This window comes from Neomonachus schauinslandi, chromosome 9 (assembly GCF_002201575.2).
Source record: "Neomonachus schauinslandi chromosome 9, ASM220157v2, whole genome shotgun sequence".
Lineage (NCBI taxonomy): Eukaryota > Metazoa > Chordata > Mammalia > Carnivora > Phocidae > Neomonachus > Neomonachus schauinslandi.
In genome coordinates, this window is record NC_058411.1 from 91,609,381 (window position 1) to 91,637,218 (window position 27,838).

Genomic DNA, 27,838 nt, shown 5'->3' on the forward strand with positions numbered 1-27,838 from the left:
TGACTTGCTGAAAAGGTCAGATGATGGTTAGCAAAAAGAGTTTTAAACTAAGGTATGTACATTTTTTTAGACATAATGCTACTGCACACTATGGTGTAAACATAACTTTTATATGTACTGGGAAACAACAAAAAAAATCATTTGATTCACTTTACTGTGAAATTCACTTTATTGCAGAGGTCTGGAACCAAACCAACAGTTTCTCTGAGGTATGCCTGTACCAAAAGTCCCAGGATAAAGCTTAGCCAACGTACCTTAATCATTTCAGTGCGCTGGCATTCAGGATCACGACCAGCCATTGGTAAGATTCTAATCTTCTGTGTCTTTGAGCATCTATCCGCAAGTGACAGGGTCATCTTTCTATGTGTGGCACTGTCTGTAGAGTGAGGTCTGCAGGAAATGAAAAAAATGCCTGTTTACCACATATATCTGTGAACCAGTCATATCATCAACATCACAAAAACAAGCTACCAGAGACCATTTCCTATTCTCTAGAAAAAAATAGGCAGGAACACTCAACTACATATACTAGGTGAGGGATTCCAAACTTCACTCTGTGGCTCACTGAAACATTCTTATCTTACAAGTAAAATAAAAAAACAAAAGCTCGAGTAAAAAAGTCTTGGCAAGGCACAATCACCCTCCAGAATCAGTAAATACATAGATTCGAGGAGCATTTACTGAAAACTAAGTGCCAAGCAACGTGTTTTGTGTTCTACAGGTTAAATGACTTCCCGGTCACAGCTACTCTGTAATTATTAAATTTTATGTATCAGGGAAGTGGGAGGCAGAGAGGTTGAGAAAGTTGCACAGGGTCACACAAAGGGAAATGAGACAGAAATATACGTCTATCTGATTCTGAAGCCTCTACTTCTGACCACTACAATTCTCAAAAAGCTAAGTCATAACCAAGATCATTGTGCCCTCTTTAAAGATAAACATTACCCAAGGAGGATGATCTGCTTCGAATCAAGAAAAGAAAAATACAAACATTTCAGAGTAGTGCCTACCAGTCTAAAGATGGGGAATGCTCTCACCAGCTGACCTGAGCGTCCTGGGCTGCTTGGGGGACACAGACCTGGAGAGGTACTGGGTGCAGCAGCCTCAAGAACGGGATGACCCCAGCCTTCACACCCAACTCATTGCCTTTCCTCTGATTGCATGCACACTACCAACCTCGTTCTCAGTTAGTCTTCCAGATCAATTTTATTAAAACAAACAAACAAAAAGACACACTGACCAGCAAATATTCTAGGCCCCCTGGCAGTTATAGTACTCACTGGAATTAATAAATTAACACTGTGGTTTACATAACAGTCTCTTGTAAGTTTTATCATCATGACCCTGTTTCCCTGTGAAACAGCAATTTTTAGTGCACTTGACACAACAGCCTTTGAACCTTCAGAGCTGAGAACCATACCTTGGTCTTTGGTGAACTATACAGAAGGTTATGTCAATCAGGAGTCAAGTATTTTGGACGATATCTATATTCACTGCTTTTACTGTAAAAATAGTAGTTGATAATAGTTACCTGAATGTGAGTTTGGTTTTAAAAACGGCTTGTCCCTGTAGACCAGTACCTTGTCTTATAAAAAGATGGTTGTGATCTCCCTGTAGTGGAGCTTTGTAAACATCAAACACTTCGTTGCCTAAATGCAGAGACATGCTGAAAAGAAGGAACACTTCACATTTTAAAGTCATAAAGCTTTCATTCTATCATTTCACTTTACTTAAATTGTGATTCAACTGCTACTTTCTCTCCTTACACAGAGTTCAGAAGGGAAGAAAAAAGGTGGCATGATGTGAGAAACCACCTACACAGAGTAACAAAGCGGGGGGATGTAAACAAAGCATGTTGAGAAGGAAAGCGTGCTCTGATGGGTACTCATTCTCTACCACTTTCCCAGTGAAAGGTACTTTTTCTAACTTGTCACCTGAGAGTGAGCAGTGTGCGATGAGGAGGGGAGTTGGTCTAACATTTCCAAACTACTATGCTGTGGCAGGACAGAATGATCACATTTTCGGCCTAATTCTAATGCCTTTCACCAGCCTGTCCGACCCTCAACTACCTATCTACTTCTCTCAGGTCTTCTGTGCAATGTCAGAGACCAAGAAATGGAAACACTTTAATAAGACGTATCCCCCAAACAAGGTTTTCTTCTAAAGTCTGACCCCTCCTAGCCACATTCTAGGTATTTCAATGCTCTTCAAGGCATTTTGGGCTTACCTCCCATCTGACCACTTGACAATCCGAGCATTGCTTTCTTTGATTTCATTTCCTTCCTCATCCCGGCGTATCCTCCATCTTATCGTATTTTCTACCTGGTTCAAAACACAAGTGCCTTAGAATGCTGTAGTTTATGCTTCTTTTCTCCTCAAAAGACACATAATCATAGAATTTCTGTCACACACTTAGTGACAGAAAAACAGACAACACTGAAATCCTCTTGTTTTAATCATCTAGAAATGTTGAATAAATTAACAACAGAAAAAACAGCTTAACTTCTGAACTCCTAGTGCTGGAATCACAAAGGAAGCTGAGTGCCAGAGCATTTGAGCTAATGCTAAATCCGTAGTAGCCCTGGGATATGTTAAGGAAGAACTCATAGTAAGAGCTATGAGGACAGGAAATAAGATTTGAGACCACAGGAAGTAGCAATTTAGACCTGAGGCTCCCTCTATAAAGCAGGTTCTCTCACAGAGCTAACAACCTAATAAATATGGGACAAAAAACCTCTGCCCAGGGAAATAGGGAAACTCCCAAAATATGGGGAAGGAAAATACAGCACCCTAGGAAGATTTAAAGCCCAGGTTTTTGAGGAGGTTTAGAGTCTAACTTTATCTTGATTGCATATGGGGGAAATAGCAGGCAGGTCTGGAAAACATTCAAGAGCTTCTAAAATGAAAACCTATTGAAATTAAAAACTCATTGGGAATGGGGTGTCTGGGCAGCTCAGTCAGTTAAGCATCTGACTCTTGATTTCAGCCCAGATCATGATCTCAGGGTCCTGAGATCAAGCCCTGTGTTAGGGCTCCACACTCAGCGGGGAGTCTAATTGAGATTCTCTCTCTCTCCTTTTCCCCCTGCTCCTCCTTCCCACCCCCACTCTCTCTCTAAAATAAATAAATAAATCTTTAAATGGTAAACTAGTCTTCAACAAACAGGAAAGAATATCCAATAGAAAAAAGACAGTCTCTTCAACAAAGTGGTGTTTGGAAAATTGGACCGCAACAGGCAGAAGAATGAAACAGGACCACTTTCTTATACCATACACAAAAATAAATTCAAAATGGATAAAAGACCTAAATGTGAGACAGGAAACCATCTAAATCCTAGAAGAGAACACAGGCAGAAATACCTTTGATCTCGACCACAGCAACTTATTAGACACGTTGCCAAAGGCAAGGGAAACAAAAGCAAAAATGAACTACTGGGACCTCATCAAGATAAAAAGTTTCTTCGTAGCAAAGGAAACAATCAACAAAACTAATAGGTAGCCTACAGAATGGGAGAAGCTAACTGCAAATGACTTATCTGATAAAGGGTCAGTATCCAAAATCTATAAAGGACTTAACCAAATTCAACATCCAAAAAACAAATAATCCATTAAGGAATTGGCAGAAGACATAAATAGACACTTTCCCCAAAAAGACATCCAGATGGCTAACAGACACATGAAAAGATGTTCAACATCACTCATCATCAGTGAAATGCAAATCAAAACCACAATGGGGTATCATCTCACACCTGTCAGAATGGTTAAAATTAACAACACAGGAAGTAACAGGTGTTGGCGAGGATGTAGAGAAAGGGGAGCCCTCTTACACTGTTGGTGGGGATGCAAATGTGCAGCCACTCTGGAAAACTTTTTAACTTAAAAAAGTTAAAAAATAGAACTATCTGGGCGCCTGGGTGGCTCAGTTGGTTAAGCAACTGCCTTCGGCTCAGGTCATGATCCTGGAGTCCCGGGATCGAGTCCCGCATCGGGCTCCCTGTTCAGCGAGGAGCCTGCTTCTCCCTCTGACCCTCCCCCCTCTCATGTACTCTCTCTCATTCTCGCTCTCTCAAATAAATAAATAAATCTTTAAAAAAAAAAATAGAACTATCTTACAATCCAGCAATTGCACTACTAAGTAGGTTACAAGGGGTATCGAAGGGGTACATGCACCCTGACAATTATAGTAGCATTATCAACAACAGTCAAACTATGGAGAGAACCCAAATGTCCACTGACTGATGAATGGATAAAGAAGATGCAGTATATCGGGACGCTTGGGTGGCTCAGTCGTTAAGAGTCTGCCCTCGGCTCAGGTCATGATCCCAGGGTCCTGGATCGAGCCCCGCATCTGGCTCCCTGCTCGGCTGGGGGCCTGCTTCTCCCTCTACCTCTCCCCCTGCTTGTGTTCCCTCTCTTGTGGTCTCTGTCAAATAAATAAAATCTTAAAAAAAAAAAAAAAAAGACGCAGTATATATACACACACATGATGGAATATTATTCAGCCATCAAAAAGAATGCAATCTTGTCATTTGCAATGACATGGATGGAGCTACAGTATATAATGCTAAGTGAATTAAGTCAGAGAAAGACAAATACCATATAATCTCACTCATATGTGGAATTTAAGAAAGAAAACAGATGGCATATGGGAAGGGGGTAAAGAAAAAAATGAGAGAGGGAAACAAGCCTTAAGTGACTTAACAACAGGGAACTGAGGGTTGATGGAGGGAGGGAGGTAAGAGATGGACTAGATGGGTGATAGGTATTAAAGAGGGCACTTGTTGTGATGAGCACTGGGTGTTGTACTTAAGTGATGAATCACTGACTTCTACTGCAGAAACTAATACTGCACTACATATAAACAAAATTTTTTAAAAAGTTAAAAAATAAAAATAATAAATCTTTAAAAAACAAACAAAACTCAATGGGACTGGGGTGCCTGGGTGGCTCAGTCATTTGGCGGCTGCCTTCAGCTCAGGTCATGATCCCAGGGTCCTGGGATCGAGCCCCGCATCAGGCTCCCTGCTCAGCGGGAAGCCTGCTTCTCCCTCTGCCACTCCCCCTACTTGTGTTCCCTCTCTCGCTGTGTCTCTGTCAAATAAATAAATAAAATCTTAAAAAAAAAACCCAAAAACTCAATGGGACTACCAGGAAAATATAGCACGTTAAACGCATGTAGTTTATCACTGCTGCATCCTGGAAACCCACTGAAATGCCAATGAAGAAATTAAAAAAGGATATACTCACAAGGATAAAGAGAATATAAATCAAGATGGCAACAAAGTCAACATTTTGAAAACTGACAGATCTAAGCCCATGCTTCCCTATGCCTATCCCCCAAACATCAACTTGAAAAGCAGCGGCTCCCTTTCCCACTTAGATTTTCTGGATCCCCACCGTTAGCTGTGATTGTCTTTGCAACAGGGTCCTAATGGTTCTCTTCCAGTTTTTCCTCTTTCCTCTTTATTCCTCACTAAACAAACACTATGAGGGCGCCTGGCTGGCTCAGTTGGAAGAGCATGTGATTCTTGATCTCAGGGTTGTGAGATCGAGCCCCACATTGGGTGTAGAGATTACTAAAATAATAAGCTAAAAAAAATAAAATAAAATAAATAACCATGAAGCCGGCTGATGAAAAAAATCAAATTCATTAATTAAATATGACATCATATCTGAGATTGTTTCAAAAGTCTGGATAAGGTGTGGTAGGGACTATAGATGAAGCAAGACTGTCCAACCTGATAACCACTGCAGTGAGTGATGGGTACATGAGAGTTCGTTATACGGTTCTCACTATATTTGTAATGTGTTTAAAATTTTCCTTAATAAAAGGATAAAAACAATCTACACTATTCCTACCCTCCCTCTCACACAAAAAATATGCACACACATATAGGCCATTAGTGACTGAGAAGCCATTTTGAAAAATGCTATTATATAAAATGTTTCAAATTATAATAATGCTAGGACAGGATATACTGCTAGGTCTTACCCTATTGGGATGAAAGACACAGTAAAGTAGCTTTAAAGATGGAGGACCTACAGAGATACATAAATAATAAGGAACCAGGTATAGTTTATTTTTAAAATTAATTAAATTTTTTTTTAGTACTCTCTATACCCAACGTGGGGCTCAAACCCGCAACCTCAAGATCAAGCATCGCGTAACTCTTCCGACTGAGCCAGCCAGGCACCCTGGTTCCTTATTCTTCAAAGAATTAATTACACCACCGACTGACTCTCTAAGAACAGTCTTCCTAGGGGCACCTGAGTGGCACAGTCAGTTCAGCATCTGACTCCGTTTTGGCTCAGGTCATGATCTTGCAGTTGTGAGACTGAGCCCCCACGTCAGGCTCTGCACTCAGTGTGGACTCTGTTTCAGATTCTTTCTCCCTCTCCCCAACCCCTCCCTTCCCCACTTGTGTTCTCGCTCTCAAAAATGAATAAATAAAATCTTAAAAAAAAAAAAAGGAACGGTCATCCTAGTCTCAGGAACATCACTCAAGAAACAAAGCGTCCAGGGTTATTTTCCATCACACACCAAGGCTTTAAAAAACAGCAGTCTGTTACACATCGACCTTTGGTACTCTAAACACCAAGGTTTATATATATATTTTTAAAGAGTATTTATTTAAGGGGGGCAGTGAGCACATGAGCAGGGGGAGGGGCGGATGGACAGGGAGACAAGCAGACTCCCGCTAAATGGGGAGCCCAATGTGGGGCTCAATCCCAGGACCCTGAGATCATGACCTGAGCTGAAATCAAGAGCAGGATGCTTAACCGACTGAGCCACCCAGGTGACCCTAAGCACCAAGGTTTTGGTGAGAGAAATGAGAAATACTCATTTCTAATCTTTGATGCCTATACTAGTCTGATATTATATGGCCTGAAAATAGACATATTGATATTTGCTGCACCCTAATAGAAGGTAAAGCAAAAATGCAAAAATCAATAAAGAGTAAATGAGTAACACATTTTTTTTTTTTTTAAAGATTTTATTTATTTATTTGACAGAGAGAGAGACAGTGAGAGAAGGAACACAAGCAGAGGGAGTGGGAGAGGGAGAAGCAGGCTTCCCGCGGAGCAGGGAGCCTGATGCGGGGCTCGATCCCAGGACCCTGGGATCATGACCTAAGCCGAAGGCAGACGCTTAACGACTGAGCCACCCAGGCGCCCCTATCACATTAATTTATATAAATGATGAGAAATAATGAAAAGCAGAATATCAGAGGCACTGAAACAGGCATGAAAAACTCATACTGTTAACCCTATATCAATAGATACACATGCTTGAAGGAAAAATATAAGCGGGTGAGCTAATGGGGAAAGAGAAGAGGCAAGGAAAAGGACAGCAAAAAATAAATAACAGTCTAAGAACTACGCCTATTAATTCTGTGTCCTGGAGCAAGTTATTGGTGTCTATGAGAGGAAGGAGTAGTGGGGGGGGGAAAAGATGAAGGAGTAGTGAAATTTCACTGAAAAGCTTTCGAAGCCCACGCACTTTGGATAGAAACCATCTCGTATAAGGTTCTTTAGATACTTGTAGATCTATCACACTTGAAGAGATGGAATTATTCTAAAAATTCAGCCCCTGAATTCTAAGAATGCCAGACTGTTACTTCTTAACATTCAAACACCATATACAATATCCACTGAAAAAATGAAGTATTTACAGGAAATCTTTTGGATTTAAGAATTCAAAAAGCATAGCTCCAATTATAATACCACGAATTCAACTGCTTCTCATTCTCTGGTACAACTCAGCTTTAAAGCATCTGCTTAACCTACATCTTCCTTGATTAAAGATTAGAGGTCCTTCACGGACAGACAGCTAGTATAAGGTATCAAAGAGAAACATTAGTAGGAATGTAGTACAATAAAAATCTCTCCTAATAGTCAAAAAGAGCAACTGGAAGGCACTAGGAGTAGATTCTCCTTTTGTCTACGATTCTTCTATCACAGATCGAGCCTGAAGGATTTCCTCTTGCAGGAAGTTGCTAGAACGTGACCCACAGTACATACGGAGTCACTGTAAACACCAAACCACAGTGCTACTCACTCCGAAGGAAGAAGCTAGTAATTTGTTTAAAGCATCAAAATAGTGTAACAGTGGAAAAGATGGAAAAATGCTACTTTCACAGAGAAAAAGCTATATATTTTCTTCCTACGAATATTCTGAAAAGACAATTTGTTTGTAAAACAAAAAACATAAAAAAATCTTTTTTAAAAGCTTGTCTCAAGTGACTATCCCCAGGCTTTACTTTACAAAAGAAAAAACTAAATGAGTACAGACTGGAAGAGTACCTTTAATTTTAACCTGGTTCGACCTTCTTCGTCCAGCATTTCCTCATCTTCAAATTCATCTTCATAATACTGAGGGTCAAAAGGTCTACAAAATGTTTTTAAAATAAACTTACTAATCATATTTCTAAGGATTATTATTACAGGTATATAATAACATCTCTATTAATAGACACTGTTATACTAAAAATCATAATTAAAAGTTAAAAATTAAAAGTCATAATGGTCAAATATCTTCATGTTCAACTTTAAGGAATTATTCAAATCTCTACACCTTCTTGAAAGTTGGTGTTAACACATAATGCTTGAAAGGTAAGGCTAAATAGGTAAGAGTAAAGAATATTTTTAGTAAGTCTTCCAAAGAACAGGCCACACATGCTCTAGCTTTCCACATCAGTTTGCCCAGAGAAAAAAAATTTAAATCTCACAACAGCTTGCATGTGACTTAGTGAATAACAGTCTTCAACACTAACTGTCCCAAACCGTTAGCTTTTCTAGATCCACAATGGCAGCTACAGTGTGCATTTGCAGTTTCTCTAGCAAAGTTCGCCACTCTGGATTTCAGCTTTTTCAGGGCTGCACTAGTCAAAAATAACCAAAGGCTGGTGATTTCTGTTAATTCGTAAGAAAGTATCAAACTGCTAAAAACAATTACAAGCATTAAGTCTCCTTTACCAATGGTCCATACTTTTTCCACCACATGATATGCTTGATTTATTTTTTCAGAGACACATGGTGAGTTAACCATTTTGTGATTAGTCACCTTGTGTAAAATCAGAAAAATATCAACATTCCACATATTTCTATCCAACATCTAGAAACACTTTTAATTGACTCCCTTACCTGGGCTCTACACTGAGAAAGTTGGGCAGTTTAACAAAATATAAGTCGTTTCCTAAATCAGTGTTTACTTTGGGTATTTCTACTTCTATTCTGGTCTCAGGAATTGGTTCCTCCTCCTGTTGATCCTGAGGCAATCCATTTTCATCCTAGTAAAAGAGTCAATTTCAGAGCTTGAAAGAACTTTGGAAATGGTCTAGTCTAGCTCAACCTCCACACTTTAATGACTTAGGTAGACAAGAAGCATACTGAGACTTTGGAGCTAAAGCAGCCCTCAGTCTCTACACTACCCACCCAAGCCACCCACCAAAAACCAAAAGATGTCTTTTGTGATAATCTGTTTTCCACATATTCACCAACAAAAGTCACTCTATCAATTAAAATCAGAGAAGATTTTCCACACAGCACACTTCTTGGCATGAACAAGAAAAACCCTAAAGATCAGTGGTTCTCAAATCACAAATCCTTGCAGTCTTATCTCTTCAGGTGTGTCACCAACCTCTTGCTGGGCTGTTATTTCTTTTTCTTTGTTTTTACAACCAGTTTCTCCCAGTGGTAACATTTTTACAAACTATATAGTACAATATCACAACCAGGAGACTGACCCTGATACAATGAGATACAAAACATTTCCATCACCACAAAGATTCCTATCACCTTTTTCTATAGCTACATCCACTTCGTTCTTACCCTCATCCCTCCTTAATCTCAGGCAACCATTGATCTCTTCTCCATTGCTGTAATTTTGTCATTTCAAGTATACTATGCCAGAGGAATCATACAGCATGTAACCTTTTCGGACTGGCTTTTTCTCACTCTACATACCCTGGAATTCCATCCAAGCTCTTGTGTATATCAATACGTCAATCTTTTTCATTGCTGACTAGTATTCCATGGTATGGATGTACCAGGGCGGCTACTTCTACTCCCCCTTATAAACAAGATTTCCCTACCTAAGAAAGCCATCTGTTTCTTGTATTTTCATACTGCAAATCAGTTGGGAACTTCCTCTTCTTGGCCTAACAGCAACCTGAAATCTCTGAAATGTCTACTTAGCCTTCAGTAAGGGCCCAGTTCACACTGGCAATTTTACTTACAACAGGCTGCCCTGGAGTAGGCGGTTTATCTTCTCCATCACTCCCTGACGATATATCATCTGCACCTCCAAACAGATCCATGGTTCCACTGTTATCTTTAATATTGAGGGAAAAGTCACAGTATTAGTATCTATAACAAAGGTTCTTCAAAGCTATCACTTCCACATATTCCCAAGGTTTCTGGACCAGGCACCAGGAAACCACCCAAGCACAACTCTGAACCTGGCTCTCAAAGATAGGACCAGAGAGCCTGTGGAGAGGGAAGGGGCAAATTCAGTGAAAAGCAAAACTTCATAGAAGACGTCTTTTTCCCTTCATTTACTGCAACCTTGTTCTTCCATTTTCCTTTACTTTCCGGGAGCCCAAATGTCCTCCTATAGTCTAGATACTCACATACGGGGCTTAAGCACTCAATACATGCCTATTCTCTACATACTCCCTCAAGTTTTAAAACTGCAGACCCTGGCCTACCACCTGAGGCAGAACTTCACCTAGGTTTGACAAAACAACAATAATTTGTAATAAACCAATAAACCAAGGTAGGGTAGAAGAGGGGGTAAAAAGAAAGATAGGAAGGTGGTCAGAAAGTAGACTGCTTGCAACTGGGATTATAGAAAAGTTACAATTATTGGCAATGACACAGTCTAGGATAAAACTAGGAGAGTGAGCTATTGAGACAAGGGGGAGGATAGATCACTGAAAAAGAAGAGACAACCTATTAGAATGGCCCAAATCCAGAATACCGACAACACCAAATGCTAGCAAAAATGTGGAGCAACAGGAACTCTCAATCACTGCTCATAGGAATGCAAAATGTTATGGGCACTTTAGAAGACAGCCTGGCAGTTTCTTACAAAACTAAACAAACTCTTACCATATGCTCCAACAATCATGCTCCTTGGTATTTACCCAAAAGAGTTGTAAGCTTATGTCCACACTAAAACCTACACACAGATGTTTATAGCAGCTTTATTTATAACTGCCAAAACTGGGAAGCAACCAAGATGTCCTACAGTAGATGAATGGATAAACTGGTACATCCAGACAATGGAATATTATTCAGTGCTAAAAAGAAGTGATCAAGCCAGGAAAAGACATGGAGAAAATATATATTTCTAAGTAAAAGAAGCCTATCTGAAAAGGCTACATTCTGTATGATTCCAACTATATGACATTCTGGAAAAGGCAAAATTAGAGAGACAGTAAAAAGATCATTAGTTGCCAGAGGTTAGGGGGAGGGAGAGATGAACAGGTAGAACACAGAGGGTTTTTACGGCAGTGAAACTACTCCATATGATACCAGATATGATACCATAATGATGGATATATGTGATTACACATATGCCCAAACACACAGAATGTACACCACCACAGTGAACCAGAGTGAAGGGTAATATAAACTATGGGCCTTGGATGATATATGATGTATCAACATAGGTTCACTAATTGTAACAAATGTACCACTCTGGTGGAGAATGCCGTTGATGAGGGAGATTATGCATGTGTGGAGGCAGGAGGTATATGGGAAATCTCTGTATCTTCCCCCAATTTCACGGTGAACCTTAAACCGCTTTAAAAAAATATTAATAATAAAGCCATAACAATTAAAAAAAAAAAAGGTGGCGAGGAAGGTCAGGGTATTGAAAGTTCATCTATATGGTAAAATCAAAATGAAAACCCCACCCACAAATACTCTCCTGCCTCCCCCCTTCTTTTAAAGATTTTTATTTACTTGCCAGAGAGAGAGAGAGAGAGAGAGAGAGAAAGAGAGAGTGCACAAAAGCAGGGGGAGAGGCAGGTACAGGGAGAAGCAGGCACCCCGCTGAGCAGGGAGCCCGATGTGGGACTCGATCCCAGGACCCTGGGATCATGACCTAAGCCAAAAACAGACGCTTAACCAACTGAGCCACCCAGATGTCTCTCCCCCGCACCTTTTTTTTAAGACTCATTTGAGAGAGAGGGCACACGTGCATGGGGGAGACAGAGAGGGAGAATCTCAAGCAGACTCTCCGCTGAGCGTGGAGCCCCGACAAGGGCTCGATCTCAGGACCCTGAGATCATGAGCCAAAATCAAGAGTCAGACACTTAACCGACTGAGCCACTCAGGCGCCCCTCATACCCCTTCTTGATTCATTTTCTTCCTAGTTCTTACCACCATCTGACATACTATATATTTAACTTACTTCTTACGTTGTTGTCAACAACCTATCCTGACCCCAACCTACCCTGACCCCATCAGCATTTGAGTTCTACAGGGAAAAGGTCTTTATCTGTTTTGATCAATGCTACATTCCCAATGCCCAGAAGAGTACTACTATACAGTAGATTCTCAATAAATAACTGAATAAAATGAAAGAATGAATATATCTAATTCTCAACCCTCTAGGACGGTTAGCATCATCTCCCTTTTATACATCAGAAAACTGACTCTCTGACAAATAAATAAAGCCTTTAAAAAAAGAAAAAAAGAAAGATGCCCGGGTGGCTCAGTCGGTTAAGCGTCTGCCTTCGGCTCAGGTCATGATCCCAGGGTCCTGGGATCAAGCCCCGCAACGGGCTCCCTGCTCAGTGGGGAGCCTGCTTCTCCCTCTCTCTCTGCCTGCTGCTCCCCCTGATTGTGCTCTCTCTCTCTTTCTGACAAATAAATAAATAAAATCTAAAAAAAAAAAAAAAGAAAGAAAGAAAGAAAATTGAAGTGTAGTAAGTAATTAATTTGACCAAACTCATACAGCTAGAAAGTGGAGCCATGAAAATTCTAAGTGAGATCATCTGATTCCGAAGTCCGGGCACATAATTGCTAGCTGTCTTTAAGTGAAACCCAGAGCTTGCTCTTCTGCCAGCCCTCTCCTTTTCCTTCTAGCTGACCCTCTAATTACTTTAGTTGTAGTGTTACTTATGATAATTTATATAAGCTATTTAACATTGTCTAATTACCATTCAGCACAATGATGGTTGTGCATAATCAAACTATCAAAACTGTATTTGTAGAAACGTTTACGCTAACATCTTTATTGTATAGCAATCTGCCATTTGAAAGAGTCATACATAGAGATGTATAGGTAGATTTTTTATCCTTACAACAAACCTACTTTACCTAACCCTGGGTTTTTATGACAAATTCTTCATCTAACCCACAGCTTGAAGAATCAAGTTCTTTATGTGTTATTAACCTGTTAAGGACTTAAGAACAAGTTGTCCTGAAACTATCCGTATTCAAACTAAAGAATGGAGGTTACCACCTCAATCAGAGCCTCAGCCTCCTAGCAACACATTCATCTAACTATAAATGAAGCAGGAAAAAAAAAAAAAGAGGGGCTCTTTGCTGGCTCTGTTGGTAGAGCAGGAAACTCTTGATCTCAGGGTCATGAGTTCAAGCCCCGCACTGGGCAAAGAGCTTACATTTAAAAAAAAAAAAAAAAGAAGTAGGCTCTTCTTCAACTGATTAAGCACAAACAGTTTTTAATATCCACACAACCTCCCCGTGTACACTAAGTATATGCACACTCCTCTGTGGGTCTTGCAGTCTGGGGTAAATGCCCAGAGTTGGCAGTGCGCTATAGTTAAATGCAGAAAGAGAGACAGAAGTATATACATATGTATGTAAAAGAAGTAACTGGAATACCTTTTGGTACCTCAGTGTCACTATCTGCTTCTGAGTCAGAGGCAATTGCATTCTTGCGTTTCATTCGTAAAACTTCATCTTCACTATCACTGCCTCTTGCAGATTCTGTAAGAGTAGAATTAGAGGTTCTTCATAATCACAGTCATTTCTTAGCTTTGAATTATGTGCTTTAAAAGCAACCCTAGGGGGCGCCTGGGTGGCTCAGTTGGTTAAGCGACTGCCTTCAGCTCAGGTCATGATCCTGGAGTCCCGGGATCGAGTCCCACATCGGGCTCCCTGCTCAGCAGGGAGCCTGCTTCTCCCTCCGACCCTCCCCCCTCTCATGTGCTCTCTGTCTCTCTCATTCTCTCTGTCTCAAATAAATAAATAAATCTTTAAAAAAAAAAAAAAAAGCAACCCTAGGGATAAACAAACTGTGGTATAGCCATGCAATGGAAAATTACTCAGTAACAAATACGAAGGAACTACGGATACATGTAACAATTTGGAAGAATCTCAAATGCATAATGCTAAGTGAAACAAGTCTAAATGAAAGAAAAAAGGCTACATACTATATGATTTCATTTTTCTGATGACATTCTCAAAAGAAACAAAACTACTGTGATAAAACAGATCAGGAGATGTCAGGGGATGGGGTGGAAAAAGGATGTGACTACAAAAGGGACAGAACGAGGGAGTTTTTTAGAGTGACAGAACTGTTCTGTGGTGGTGATTACACAAACATAGGCATTAACATTAATAGAACTGTACATACACATACAGACTGTAGTTAATTTAAAACTAAAACTCATTAAAGGAACACTGATTTCTATAAGCAGAAAAATTTGATAGAATGAGAAAAGTAGTACTAAACTTATGACCAAATTTATAGGACTCATTACAAAAAAAAGGAAAAAAGAGGTAAAAATATTGCAATGGAAGAGACAAATACAGTTTACCCTTGAACAACATGGGGAGTAGGCGCACAGACCCCCCACCAAACACAGAGTCAAAAATCCATGTTTGACTCCCCCAAAACAACTACTTATACCCTACTATTGACTGGAAGCCTTCCCGATAACATAAATAATAGATATTTTATATCTGTATTACACATTGTGTTCTTACAATAAAGCTAGAAAAAAAAGAAAATATTAAGGAAATCATAAAAGTACATTTACAATAATGTACTGCATTTAATGAAAAAAATCCACATATAAGTGGACCCACATAGTTCAAACCCATGTTGTTCAAGGGTCGACGGTATAACATATCTCTGGATGGTACAATTGTTTATCTAATTGTAAACTTTAAGAAAATCACTGTCCATCTAGGTAAGAGTTAAGCAGAATGCCCAGCTATAAGATTCCCTACCATAACCCTAGTCTTATGTTACTCTGCTAGTATTGGGGAAGTAATGCATGAGCCTTAATGATTCTGCTACCAGTAAAAATAACTCTACCCAGAACCAGTTACTGAATACTTATCGTAGCCCAGTAGTCTAGATAGATCTATATCCATCTCTCCAAATTTTCTGGCCTCCTCTCCTAAATAATGCCAAAATGTGGTCTTGAAAGCTATCCTGTGAGGTATTACAGGGTTAAAGACTTCCTCCCCCATATATAAGCTAAGATAGGATCAATATGTAATTATAATCAGTCACCTATGGAAATGAAACAATCCAAGAATTACTTGAGGAAGAATTCTAACCTAATCAAGATTACTTCTACAATACAAAGAAATAAGACCTCTAAATTTCTTTAATATTCTATATGAAGAATGTGTTAACTTGAGAAGAATAGTGTAAACGGACATTATAAAAAGGGGACAAGAAGCCAAAGTATGGCTACGTGTTTCCTGTAGTCTCTAAGGAATGAATATTCTGACCCAAGCACATCTCTCTAGGAGGATGCATGTATCAAGCTACATAGCACACTGAGGTCAGCCAGCCATGTTTTCATTTTCTGGATGTTATACTTCCCAGGCAACCTCCTGATACTATCATTTGGCATCCAATGTCAATTTTCCCCAAGGGCAAGAGAGAAATAACTGATCCTCCTGAAACAAATAATTCTGCAATTTGATTTTTATAAATTAGTTTGTTATGCATTTGATTAGTCTGAGTGAACTCCTTGGACCCTAATTACCTCTGGATGATCAAATTTTGGATCTCAAAAAACTGAGCTGAAACATGGTATTTACACCTCAGTACAGCTACCCTATGGAGCCGTTTCATAGGCATTGGTTTTTTTCCCCAGGCAAATCTATTCTCACCTGAGGCATGCTTCTCAGTTATCCACCAAAATGGAACCAACTCTATTCATTATCTAGCTACTCAAGCACCATACATCTTTCTCTTAGGCTGTCCTCTTTTTTTTCTTCTTGACCTATCAATTAACAAACGAAGGGGGTAGAAATAATAAATGCATTACAAAAAATTTTTTAAAGCAAAATGTACACTTAGAAAAGACTGAAATGGAGGGATAGAAGAGAAAAACAGGGCACTAAAGGTGGGAACACAGAAAGAATAAATGGGCCACTGCTGCATCTGGGTGCTTCTACTAAACCATTCTGGCTCTCCTAAATGCATTACCTGATTTATGATCCTGCTCCTCTTCATCATCTGAATGCCTGTGTTCTTCATCTGAGGCCTGTGGCCTTTCATCATCAGAATTTTGCATTTTCTCCTCATCAGACATCTGTGGCCGTTCTTCATCATCAGAATTTTGTTTCTCATCATCATTATCAGAAGCTACGGGCCGTTCATCCTCAGAATTAGCCTTCTCCTCCTCAGACAGTTGTCTCTCATCATCTGAAAGCTGAGGCCTGTCCTCATCATCTGTGTTCTGCATTTTCTCATCATCATCAGAATTCTGCAGCTTATCTTCATCAGATCCTTGTGCCCTCTCCTCATCATCAGAATTTTGCATCTTTTCATCATCTGACTGGTCACTTTTATCTTCTCTGTCCCATTTTTCATCATCTGAATGTGCTTTTTCAGAACCTTCTGCTTCTGAGTGATGGCTCCCTCCATCTGACCTATGACCTTCATCTTCATCATCATTATGGGCTTCTGATCCACTATGCTGATCTACATCTGAGGGGTCATTGTCTTCACGCTCAGAATGCTCAGAAGCTTCTGATCTATTGTCTGATCTTTCAGACTGATTATCACTCCCACTGTGATGTGAAGCTCCCTCATCCTCACTGTCATCTCCAAACAGTTCCTTATTACTTGGCTTTCCTGAATCACCCCTTTCATCTTGATCGCTTTCACTTCCAGAGGCATTACTGCCAGAGGCAACATTCTCTTGATCAGAATCCGAGTCTGATCCAGAATCAGAATCTATGAGATCACAAACACAGGGTGATGTCAGTGAAAAAGGCAGAGTAAAGAACACCAAAAGTCAATCTCAACATAAAATTAACTTAAAAACATGTAAAAACTGTCAGAATCAATTTTCTCTCTACTCAGGAAACTAACCAAAAGTTGCAGGAACCGGGGGAATGCTTAACAAGAAAAACCAGCTGAATCGCAGTAAAACTTCAAGGTGTTTTAACTTACCCCATTCCTCCACCTCAACCCCCAGCTCCATAATGCCTTAAAGACAGCCCACATTTCTGGTACATGAACCACTACTAGAAGGAGGCACCTCATTCACAAAGAACCATGGTTGTTAATTTTGATCTGCTTGGTGGATCACTGAAGGACTGGCTCAAAGGGCTGACTTAAGCTCACTTAGAACTTTCTCAGGGCTGAGGCAATTACCTTGGAATGTTTGTCAAAAACATTTATAGGTGAATGTATTAGTTGCCTCTGCCTGGGACAATGGATAGTAGTTGGGGCAAGTAATAAACTAAAAAGCTTGGGAGGAAAGGCTGGAGAATTACATAATATGGGGAGTAAAGGCTTTTAAAAGCTCTCACATATTACTAGAGATCTGGAAGGCCACACACTTGCCCGGGGCTGTGCACATGCTCAGGAAAGAATTGAGAGGGCACTAAGCTCTCACTTCTGGCTGACCTTCAGGCTCTGCACAAGCAAGGAATGAAGGCAAAAACAGGTTGTAAACTGCCTCTCTGCAAAGACTGGGAAGTTTTTTTGTTTTGTCTTTTTTTTTTTTTAATTGTTTTTGATTCTAAGCATTTAAGGAAATCTCTGTCCAATCACAAGCTGACCACTAAGTTAATAGGACAGATTTTAGTGGCCACACACAACAAAGATCGTGGACTTTACTGAATTAATTTAAAAGAATCACTAAACAATAACTACTATAACAAACAGCAACAACAAATCCTGAGGAGGGGAGAATGTGATTTCCTGAGTTGCCACATTATAATACTCAAAATGGCCAGTTATTAACAAAAAAGTAGGGGTGCCTGGGTGGCTCAGTCGTTAAGCATCTACCTTCGGCTTGGGTCATGATCCCAGGGTCCTGGGATCGAGCCCTACATCGGGCTCCCTGCTGGGCGGGAAGCCTGCTTCTCCTCTCCCTCTCCCTCTGCTTGTGTTCCCTCTCTCGCTGTGTCTCTCTCTGTCAAATAAATAAATAAAATCTTTTTTAAAAAAAAGTATAAAGAAATGTAAAGAAACAAGGAAGTATGGCCCATACGTATGAAAAAAAGGCTAGAAATTGTCCCTGAAGAAGCCCAGACAATGAAAATGTTTTACCAGATAAAGAATATCAATAAAAAGACAGATATTAAAAAAAAAAAAAAAAGATTATTTTAAAAGAGCTAAATAGAAATTCTGGAGTTGAAAAATACAATAAATGAAGTGAAAATTTCACTAAAGGAGCTAAACAGCAGATGTAAGCAGGGAGAAGAATCAGCAAACTTTAAAACAGGTCAATTAAGATCAAAGGAGGAACAGAAGAGAAAAAAATTAAGAAAAATGAATAAAATCTAAAAGATTTGTGGGATACCATCAAGTGTACCAACATATACATAATGGGAGTCCCAGAAGAATAGGGGCAGAAAGATTATTTGAAGAAATAATGGCCAGATACATCCCAAATGTGATGAAAGACATTCAAGAAACTCAGTGAATGTCAAATAGGATAAAGTTAAAGAGATCCACACCCATATACTTCATTATCAAACTGTTACACACACACACAAAATGCTGAAAGCATCAAAAGAAGCAACTTGTCCCATACAAGGAGTCCTGGATAACAATGATTTCTCATCAGAAACCATGACATATTCAAAGTGCTGAAAGAAAGACTGTCAACCAAGAATTCTATTCCCAGCAAAACTATACTTCAGAATGAAAGTGCTATGAGTGACATAAGAAGAAATAGATAAATTGGACTTCTTCAAAAAGAAAACCTTCTATTCAACAAAAGACATCATCGAGAAACTGAAAAAACTATCAAAAGAATGGGGGGAAATATTTGCAAACCATGTATCTGCTAACTGTCTAGTATCCAGAATATATAAAGAATATTTACAACTCAACAACAAAAAGGCAACCCAATTAAAAAATGGACAGAAGACTTGAAATGACATTTCTCCAAAGTAATATATACAAATGGCCAATGAGCACATGAGAAGTTGCTCCACATCATTAGCCATTAGGAAATGCAAATTGAAACCACAATGAGATACCACTTGACACCAACAGGGATGGCTACATTAAAAAAAGAAAAAATGTGGAGGTGCCTGGGTGGCCCAGTCGGTTTAGGGTCCAACTCTTGATCTCAACTCAAGTCTTGATCTCAGGGTGGTGAGTTCAAACCCTGTGTCGGGCTCCATGCTGGGCATGGAGGCTACTTGAAAAAAAAAAAGAAAGGTAAACTCAGTGTTGCTGAGGATGTGAAAAAAATGAAACTCTCGAACATTGCTGGTAGTAACGTAAAAGGTCCAGCTGCTGTGGAAAATAGTTTACTTACTTGTTCCTCAAAAAGTTAAACAAAGAATTTCCACAGGACTCAGCAACTCCACCCCTATGTATATACTCAAGAGAACTGAAAACAGGCACTCAAATATTTGTACACAAATGTTCACAGCAGCACTATTCAGTCAAAAGATGGAAACATTGTAAATATCACAGAATTGCTCACTTTAAAATGGTAATTTTATGTTATATGAATTTCACCTCAATAAAAACAAATTTGCAAAATTAAGACATTCCCAGATAAACAAAAACAGTTGGTTGCTAGTAGGCCTGCCTCCTAAAGGAAACCCTTCTAGCTGAAATAAAAGGACAGTAATTTGAATCCACATGAGGAAATAAAGAACAACAGTAAAGGTAACTAAAAAGGTAATTATAAAAGTCAACCTCAATGTATTTCTGGTAACTCCTTTTTTAATTAGGTTTAAAACATAGTAACAAAACAATTATAAAACCACATTACTGGGAAGACAGTGTATAAAGATGTAATCTGTGACAATAACATAAGGGCAAGAGAGAATGAGCTATGTAGAAAAAAATGTTTCTGTATACTACTAAACTTAAGTAGGTATTAATTCAAAATAGATTATTATAAATTAAGATGTATCACCAAAGTAACTAAGAAAACTAAAAACTATACAAAAAAAAATAAACAGGAAGGAAATCAACAGGACCCTAAAAGAAAGTCAGTCTTAAAAGATGAAATAATATAGGAACTGAGGAACAAAAAAAGATATGACACATAGAAAATAGCAAAATGGGGGCACCTGAGTGGCTCAGTCAGTTAAGCGTCTGCCTTTGGCTCGGGTCATGATCCCAGAGTCCTGGGATCCAGCCCCACATTGGGCTCCCTGCTCTGCAGGAAGTGTTTCTCCCTCTCCCTCCGCCCGCTTGTGCTCTCTCAAAAAAGTAAAGAAAATCTTAAGAAAAACATAGCAAAATGGCCTAAGCCCTTATCAGTAATCATTTTAAATGGAAATGGATTAACGTCAATGAAAAGGCAGAAATTGGCAGAATTTTAAAAATGATCCATCTATGCTTTCTACAAGGGTTTCACTTTAGAACCACATACCCAAATAGGTTGAAAGTGAAAAGATGAAAAAAGATATTTCATGTAAATAATAACCAAAAGAGAGCTATAGTAGTCATACTAATATTAAACAAAATCTTTTTTTTTTTAAAGATTTTATTTATTTATTTGACAGAGAGAGAGACAGTGAGAGAGGGAACACAAGCAGGGGGAGTGGGAGAGGGAGAAGCAGGCCTCCCGCTGAGCAGGGAGCCTGATGCGGGGCTCGATCCCAGGACCCTGGGATCATGACCTGAGCCAAAGGCAGACGCCCAACCGACTGAGCCACCCAGGTGCCCCAAAATAAATCTTTTTTTAAAGATTTTTTATGCATTCATGTGAGACAGAGAGAAAGAGCAGGGGAGAGAGACAGAGGGAAAGGGAGAAGAAGACTCCCCGCTGATATGGGAGCCCAATGCGGGGCTCAATCCCAGGACCTGGAGATCATGACCTGAGCCAAAGGCAGATACTTAATCATCTGAGGCACCCAAGCGCCCCTGGACAAAATAAATCTTCAGACAAAATTGTTACAAAATAAAAAAGGGCATTATGAAATCAAAAAAGTGTCCATCTGACATGAAGATATAACAGGTATATAGGCACCAACAGAAAAAGTGCTCAACATCACTCGGCATCAGGGAAATCCAAATCAAAACCTCAATGAGATACCACCTCACACCAGTCAGAATGGCTAAAATTAACAGGTCAGGAAACGACGGATGTTGGCGAGGATGCAGAGAAAGGGGAACCCTCCTACACTGTTGGTGGGAATGCAAGCTGGTGCAGCCACTCTGGAAGTTCCTCGAAAAGTTGAAAATAGAGCTACCCTACGATCCAGCAACTGCACTACTGTTTACCCCAAAGATACAAATGTAGTGATCTGAAGGGGCACGTGCACCCCAATGTTTATAGCAGCAATGTCCACAATAGCCAAACTACGGAAAGAGCCTAGACGTCCATCAGCAGATGAATGGATAAAGAAGATGTGATATATATATACAATGGAATATTATGCAGCCATAAAAAAAAAAATGAAATCTTGCCATTTGCAATGACGTGGATGGAATTAGAGGGTATTATGCTAAGTGAAATAATTCAATCAGAGAAAGACACGTATCATATGATCTCACTGATATGAGGAATTTGAGAAACAAGACAGAGGATCATAGAGGAAGGGAAGGAAAAATGAAACAAGACAAAACCAGAGAGGGAGACAAAGCATAAGAGACTCAATCTCAGGAAACAAACTGAGGGTTGCTGGAGTGGAGGTGGGTGGAAGGGATGGGGTGGCTGGGTATGGACACTGGGGAGGATAAGTACTATGGTGAGCACTGTGAATTGTGTAAGACTGATGAATTACAGACCCGTACCCCGAAACAAATACATATGTTAATTTAAAAAATTTAAAAAAAACCCACACATGTATAGGCACCTAAAAACAAAAACTGACAGAACAAAGGGAAAATAGCCCAAAAATAATAGTTGGAAACTTCAATACCCCAACAGTAAGAGCCAGAACTAGACAGAAGATCAATGAGGAAACAGAGGACTTAAACACTATTAAGCAACCAGACATAGAGATAACAATAGAATACTCCACCACCACCAGAGCATACATTCTTCCCCCGAAGTGCACATTGAACATTCTCCAGGATAGACCATAGGTTAGGACCCAAAACAAATCTTAATACATTTAAGAAGGTTGAAAACACATGAAGTATCTTTTCTGACCACAATGGAATGAAACTGAATTCAGTACCAAAGGAAAACGGGAAAATGAATATATGGAAATTAAACAATGCACTCAAACAATCAAGGGCTCAAAGAAGAAATCACAAGGGAAATTAAAAATATTTTCAGATAATGAAAATACAGGACACCAAAAGGTAAGGGATGTAGAGAAAGCAGCGCTGAAAGGGAAATCTATAGCTGTAAACACCTACTTTTTTTTTTTTTTTTTAAGATTTTATTTATTTGACAGAGAGGCACAGCGAGAGAGAGGGAACACAAGCAGGGGGAGTGGGAGAGGGAGAAGCAGGCTTCCCGCCGAGCAGGGAGCCCGATGCGGGGCTCGATCCCAAGACCCTGGGATCATGACCCGAGCCAAAGGCAGACACTTAACGACTGAACTACCCAGGCGCCCCTGTAAACACCTACATTAAAAAAGAAAAGGGGAGCCTGGCCAGCTTAGTCGGTAGAGCATGGAACTCTTGATCTCGGAGTCATAAGTTCAAGCCCCATGTTGGGCACAGAGCTTAAAAAGAAAAGAAAAGAAAACTTTCAGACTGATAACCTAACCTTTCACTTTAAGGAACTAGATAAAGAAAACTAAACCCAAAGCAAGCAGAAGGAAAAATAAAGATTAGAGCAGAAATAAATGAAATTGAGAAGAGAAAAATAAAAGAATCAATGAAACAAAAAGTTTGTGCTTTGAAATACTAACACAACTGACAAACCTTTAGCCAAACAGACCAAGAAAAAGATGACTCAAATTACTGATAGTGGGAACATTAATACCAACCTTACAGAAATAAGGATTAAAAGAGAATACTATAAACAATTCTATGCCAGCATATTAGATGATTTAGATGAAATGGATTAATTCCTAGAAACAGACTACCAAAACTGATTCAAGACAAAATAAAAAATCTGCGAAGACCTGTAACAAGTAGGGTTTGAATCAGTAATCAAAAAATTTCCAACAACATGGGGCACCTGGCTGGCTCAATTGGTAGAGCATGTGACGTGACTTGATTTCAGGGTCCTGAGTTCAGGCCCCATGTTGGGTGTTGAGCCTACTCAAAAAAAAAAAAAGAAAAGAAAAGAGGGGCGCCTGGGTGGCTCAATCCTTGGGTGTCTGCCTTCAGCTCCGGTCATGATCCCGGGGTTCTGGGATCGAGCCCCGCATCGGGTTCCCTGCTCCACGGGAAGCCTGCTTCTCCCTCTCCCACTCCCCCTACTTGTGTTCCCTCTCTTGCTGTGTCTCTCTCTGTCAAATAAATAAAATGTTTAAAAAAAGAAAAAATCCAACAAGGAAATGCCCAGGACCAGATGGTTTCACTAGTGAATCCTATCAAATGTTTTTTTTTTTTAAAGTTTTTATTTATTTATTTGAGAGAGAGAGAGAGAGCATGAGGGGGAGAGGGTCAGAGGGAGAAGCAGACTCCCTGCTGAGCAAGGAGCCCGATGCGGGACTCGATCCCGGGACTCCAGGATTACGACCCGAGCCGAAGGCAGTTGCTTAACCAACTGAGCCACCCAGGTGCCCAAATCCTATCAAATGTTTAAAGAATTAATGCCTATCCTCAAAGTCTCCCAAAAACTTGAAGCAAAAGGAACACTTCTTAACTTATTCTTTGAGACCAGCATCACCCTGATACCAGTCAGGCAGGATGTCACACAAAAAGAAAACTACAGACCAATACATCTTATGAATACAAATGCTAAAATACTAAACAAAATACTAGGAAACTGAACCCAGCAGCACATTAAAAGGATATACACCATGACCAAGTGGGAGTTATCCTAGGAATACAATGGTGGTTCAACATTAATATGTCCATACTAACAGAATAAAGGAAAGTGAGCATCTTAATTGATGCAGAAAAGGCATCTGACAAAATCCAAAACCCTTTCATGATAAAACTACTCAACAGACTAGGAACAGAAGGGAATTTCCTCAACCTGATAAAAGCCATCTACAAAAACCCACAGCTAACGTATGTAATTGTGATAGCACGGATGCTTTCTCCCTAAGATCAGGAACAAGACTAGGATGTCCATTCTCACCACTTCTATTCAACATTGTACACAAAGTTGTAGCTGGGGCAATTAGGCAAGAAAAAGAAATAAAACTACCCAAATTAGAAAGGAAAAGGTAAAACGATCTCTATTTGTAGATGACATGATCTTATATGTAGAAAATCCTAAAGAATGCACACACACAAAAAACAATTACAGCTAATACAGTCAGCAAGGTTGCAAGGTACAAGACTGATGAAAAAAAATCAGTTGTATTTCTATACATTAGCAATGAACAATCCAAATATGAAATTAGGGTAACAAATTTGCCTGCAATAGTATCCAAAAGAATAAAATACTTAGGAATAAATTTAACTCAGGAGGTGCAAGACAAACAATTAAAGCTACAATATTGTTGAAAGAAATTAAAGACACCTGGCACAATTACACATAGACGAAACACGATGGGCCTAGGTAGAGATTCTACCTATTGTTATGGCAAGAAATTTGTCAGGTGTAGTTATTTTCCACAACTCTCTTAGTTATTATCTCTATCATTATTGAATAATGAAATATGCTAGGCCTAACCGGAATTACCCCGTCACATCCATACTACCTTCAAGACCAATAGCAACCTTCGAGGACAGATTTGGAAGTAAATCCTATCATATCCTATTACCTAATGATAACATGGAAGAAAGCAGCAACAGACTCACAAGAAAGTAAAACATGAAGCCCAGAGAAGCAACCACCTCCATACGTCACTACCCATACACTGAGTTTGCAATAGGAAAGCAATGCAGGGTACACTTACTAAACTACTGCTTCTACCCATCCAACTATTTATCAAATATGTATTAAACATCCGTCTAAGCTGGTGGGGCAAGAGGAGACAATCTTTTCATCATTCTATCCCCAACACCTAGCAAAGTAACTGAAACATGATATGGGGATCAATAAGTATTTACTGAGTGAACAATTTCATGATAGTGAGTCATGGGAGAGTTCACATGGAACTGTGCCTTGAAAGGCAAAAGGGAGACACGTAAAAATGAGGGGAAAATGAAAACATTAACAAAGATAATGGAACAAGAGTATACAGGACTCTATACTTCCAGACTCATCCTGACTAGAACCTCCTGGACGCGCATCTGGATAGACCCCTCACTTTACATTTCCACCTAATGCTCCCTTCACTACACTCTTTAAAAACAAAACAAAACAAAACAAACAAACAATAAATTGGAGTTAGAGGAAAAAAGAGCAACCTCAACGTACTTTGCTAAGGAAAAAAGTAGATAGGTTACTTTGAGCCTGGAGGGTTGCAAGAATTCTGAACTTGGTCTTGGGCGCTTTCTCACTTCAAATAACTCTCATTCATATCTCAAACTCAAACTATCTACAGTCCTTGTGCCAGAACTATTTCCATGCACCAATTATCATTCATTTCATCAACAAATCCTTTATCTCTCCTCTCCATACACTGATCCCATACGCTCTCCAGTCTAATACCATAGACTCAGGAAATTCCAGTTTCTGCACAGGCTCTCAGAAGACACATTGTCTCCGGTGCGTAACGCCTATGTACAGTCCTATCGCGGTATCCTGCCAGTCTTCCTCACCCAGACATTTCAAACTCCGCATCACGCTACACTCTGGTTTCAATCAAGTGGCTTTTCCCAACCCCTCTGTGAATTCATCCATCCCAGCCCCATATTCCCGAGCACCTAATGTCCATTCATTCACAAACAGCTCTTACTTGCGCTAGCCTCTGCAAGACAGGACAGAGCTGGACCCCAAGGTTCCTACGCGGGCTGCGCAGGTTCGCCCGCGCCGCCACCCCTGCCCCGCGCCCCCCTCCTCCCCACACGTTCCCAGGCACCGCATGCTCCACGGACACCAAGAACCCCGAGGCTCACACTGTTTGTCCCTCCATGCCCGCCAGCCCTGGGAGGCTGGTACCGCCGGGAGTGCAGGGGGCGCTGAGGAAGGAGTGGAGGAAGCGGCACCACTGGTCCGCAGTGCCTGAGGGTTCGCAGACCCGGAACTGGACCGCCGTCGGGCTCCCGCCGCAGAAGCCCCTACACGCACCCCCTCCCCTGAAGCCCAACCGATCCCACCTTTACGCTCAGCATCGCTGTCGGCGTCGCTCCCGAAGAGGTCCTCCATATCCGCCATTGCCCCGCACGTCTGCCCCTGCCTCGGCTGGGGGTGGCTCCGCGACTGCTTTTACGGCACGGAACCAACGAAACGCGACAATGTCGCAAAGATTCGCTAAAATCTTCCTTTCCTTCTGTGACCTGTTTTCCCCTGCAATTGAAGCCTATACTTGTGCACTGTTATACGTCTACACAGGGGACAAATTCTGCCCTTTCCGTCGATATCTGTTTCGGTTTGCAAGGACTCTCGCCGAGGGTGGGGCATCCCCCGTCTGGGTGTCCGCGGAGTGGGTGGTGCTTGAGCCTCTCGGCTGAAGGGCCTCAGACCGAGTCAAACCTGCCACGAGTCAGGCCTGAAGTCCTTTGTTTCATATTGACCAGCTGTTCTCAAACGGTTGAGAGCTCCAAAGCGCTTATCGTGTAGGTTATATCTATTGCTGTTTACCGTGTTAGTAATTAAAGCAATTAAAGTAATTATATTCATATATTAAATTTAAAGTCAAAGTGTTCAAATAACAAACATTAACATGAATAGCATTTAAAAATTTAAAATGACTATATTGTTTCCCAAACCAAAAAATAAAAAGAGTGGAATCGTTTTATATCTTTAATGCCTGATGCTAAAGAAGACCGCTCCATTCTCATAGCTGCTTCTACATTAAATCTGCTGAGAAAGGTTTTGGTTGAAGCATTTGGACGAAGAAAATCTGGCCTCATACAGATATGTACGTAATTAAGGAGAGGGAGGATCTCTCAGACTCCTTGAAAGGGTCTTCCTCGGACTTTTTGACAACTGCAACTTTAGAGCAGTGTATCTCAAACAAATTTTCCATCTTAACCCCGTACACACTTAATGTATAAAATGAAATAAGTATTTCACAAAACATGGGGCGCCTGGGTGGCTCAGTTGTTAAGCATCTGCCTTCGGCTCAGGTCATGATCCCAGAGTCCTGGGATCGAGCCCCGCATCGGGCTCCCTGCTCTGCGGGAAGCCTGCTTCTCCCTCTCCCACCCCCCCTGCTTGTGTTCCCTCTCTCTCTGTGTCAAATAAATAAATAAAATCTTTAAAAAAAAAAGTATTTCACAAAACAGTACTTCCTTTACCGCTAAAATACAGTCTGAGATTTACTATTCT

The 27,838-nt window shown here is 40.2% G+C and overlaps 1 protein-coding gene across 2 annotated transcripts in view; it reads right to left on the reverse strand.

Annotated features, from left to right (window-relative positions):
* The window catches only part of LEO1 (LEO1 homolog, Paf1/RNA polymerase II complex component), a 38,309-nt gene extending 11,339 nt beyond the window's left edge, over positions 1–26,970 (reverse strand). The window contains exons 1-9 of one of the 2 annotated variants that reach the window (XM_021693861.1): positions 26,665–26,970; positions 16,432–17,184; positions 13,860–13,964; positions 10,238–10,332; positions 9,144–9,289; positions 8,304–8,388; positions 2,228–2,322; positions 1,532–1,666; positions 255–390 (exon numbers count right to left, since the gene is read on the reverse strand). In XM_021693861.1, the coding sequence (XP_021549536.1) occupies positions 255–390; positions 1,532–1,666; positions 2,228–2,322; positions 8,304–8,388; positions 9,144–9,289; positions 10,238–10,332; positions 13,860–13,964; positions 16,432–17,184; positions 26,665–26,722 (1,608 nt within the window). In that variant the 5' untranslated portion in view covers positions 26,723–26,970. The remainder of the gene's footprint in view (positions 1–254; positions 391–1,531; positions 1,667–2,227; positions 2,323–8,303; positions 8,389–9,143; positions 9,290–10,237; positions 10,333–13,859; positions 13,965–16,431; positions 17,185–26,664) is intronic. The other variant, XM_044917910.1, reaches the window with a different exon arrangement.
* Between the last annotated feature and the right edge of the window lie 868 nt (positions 26,971–27,838).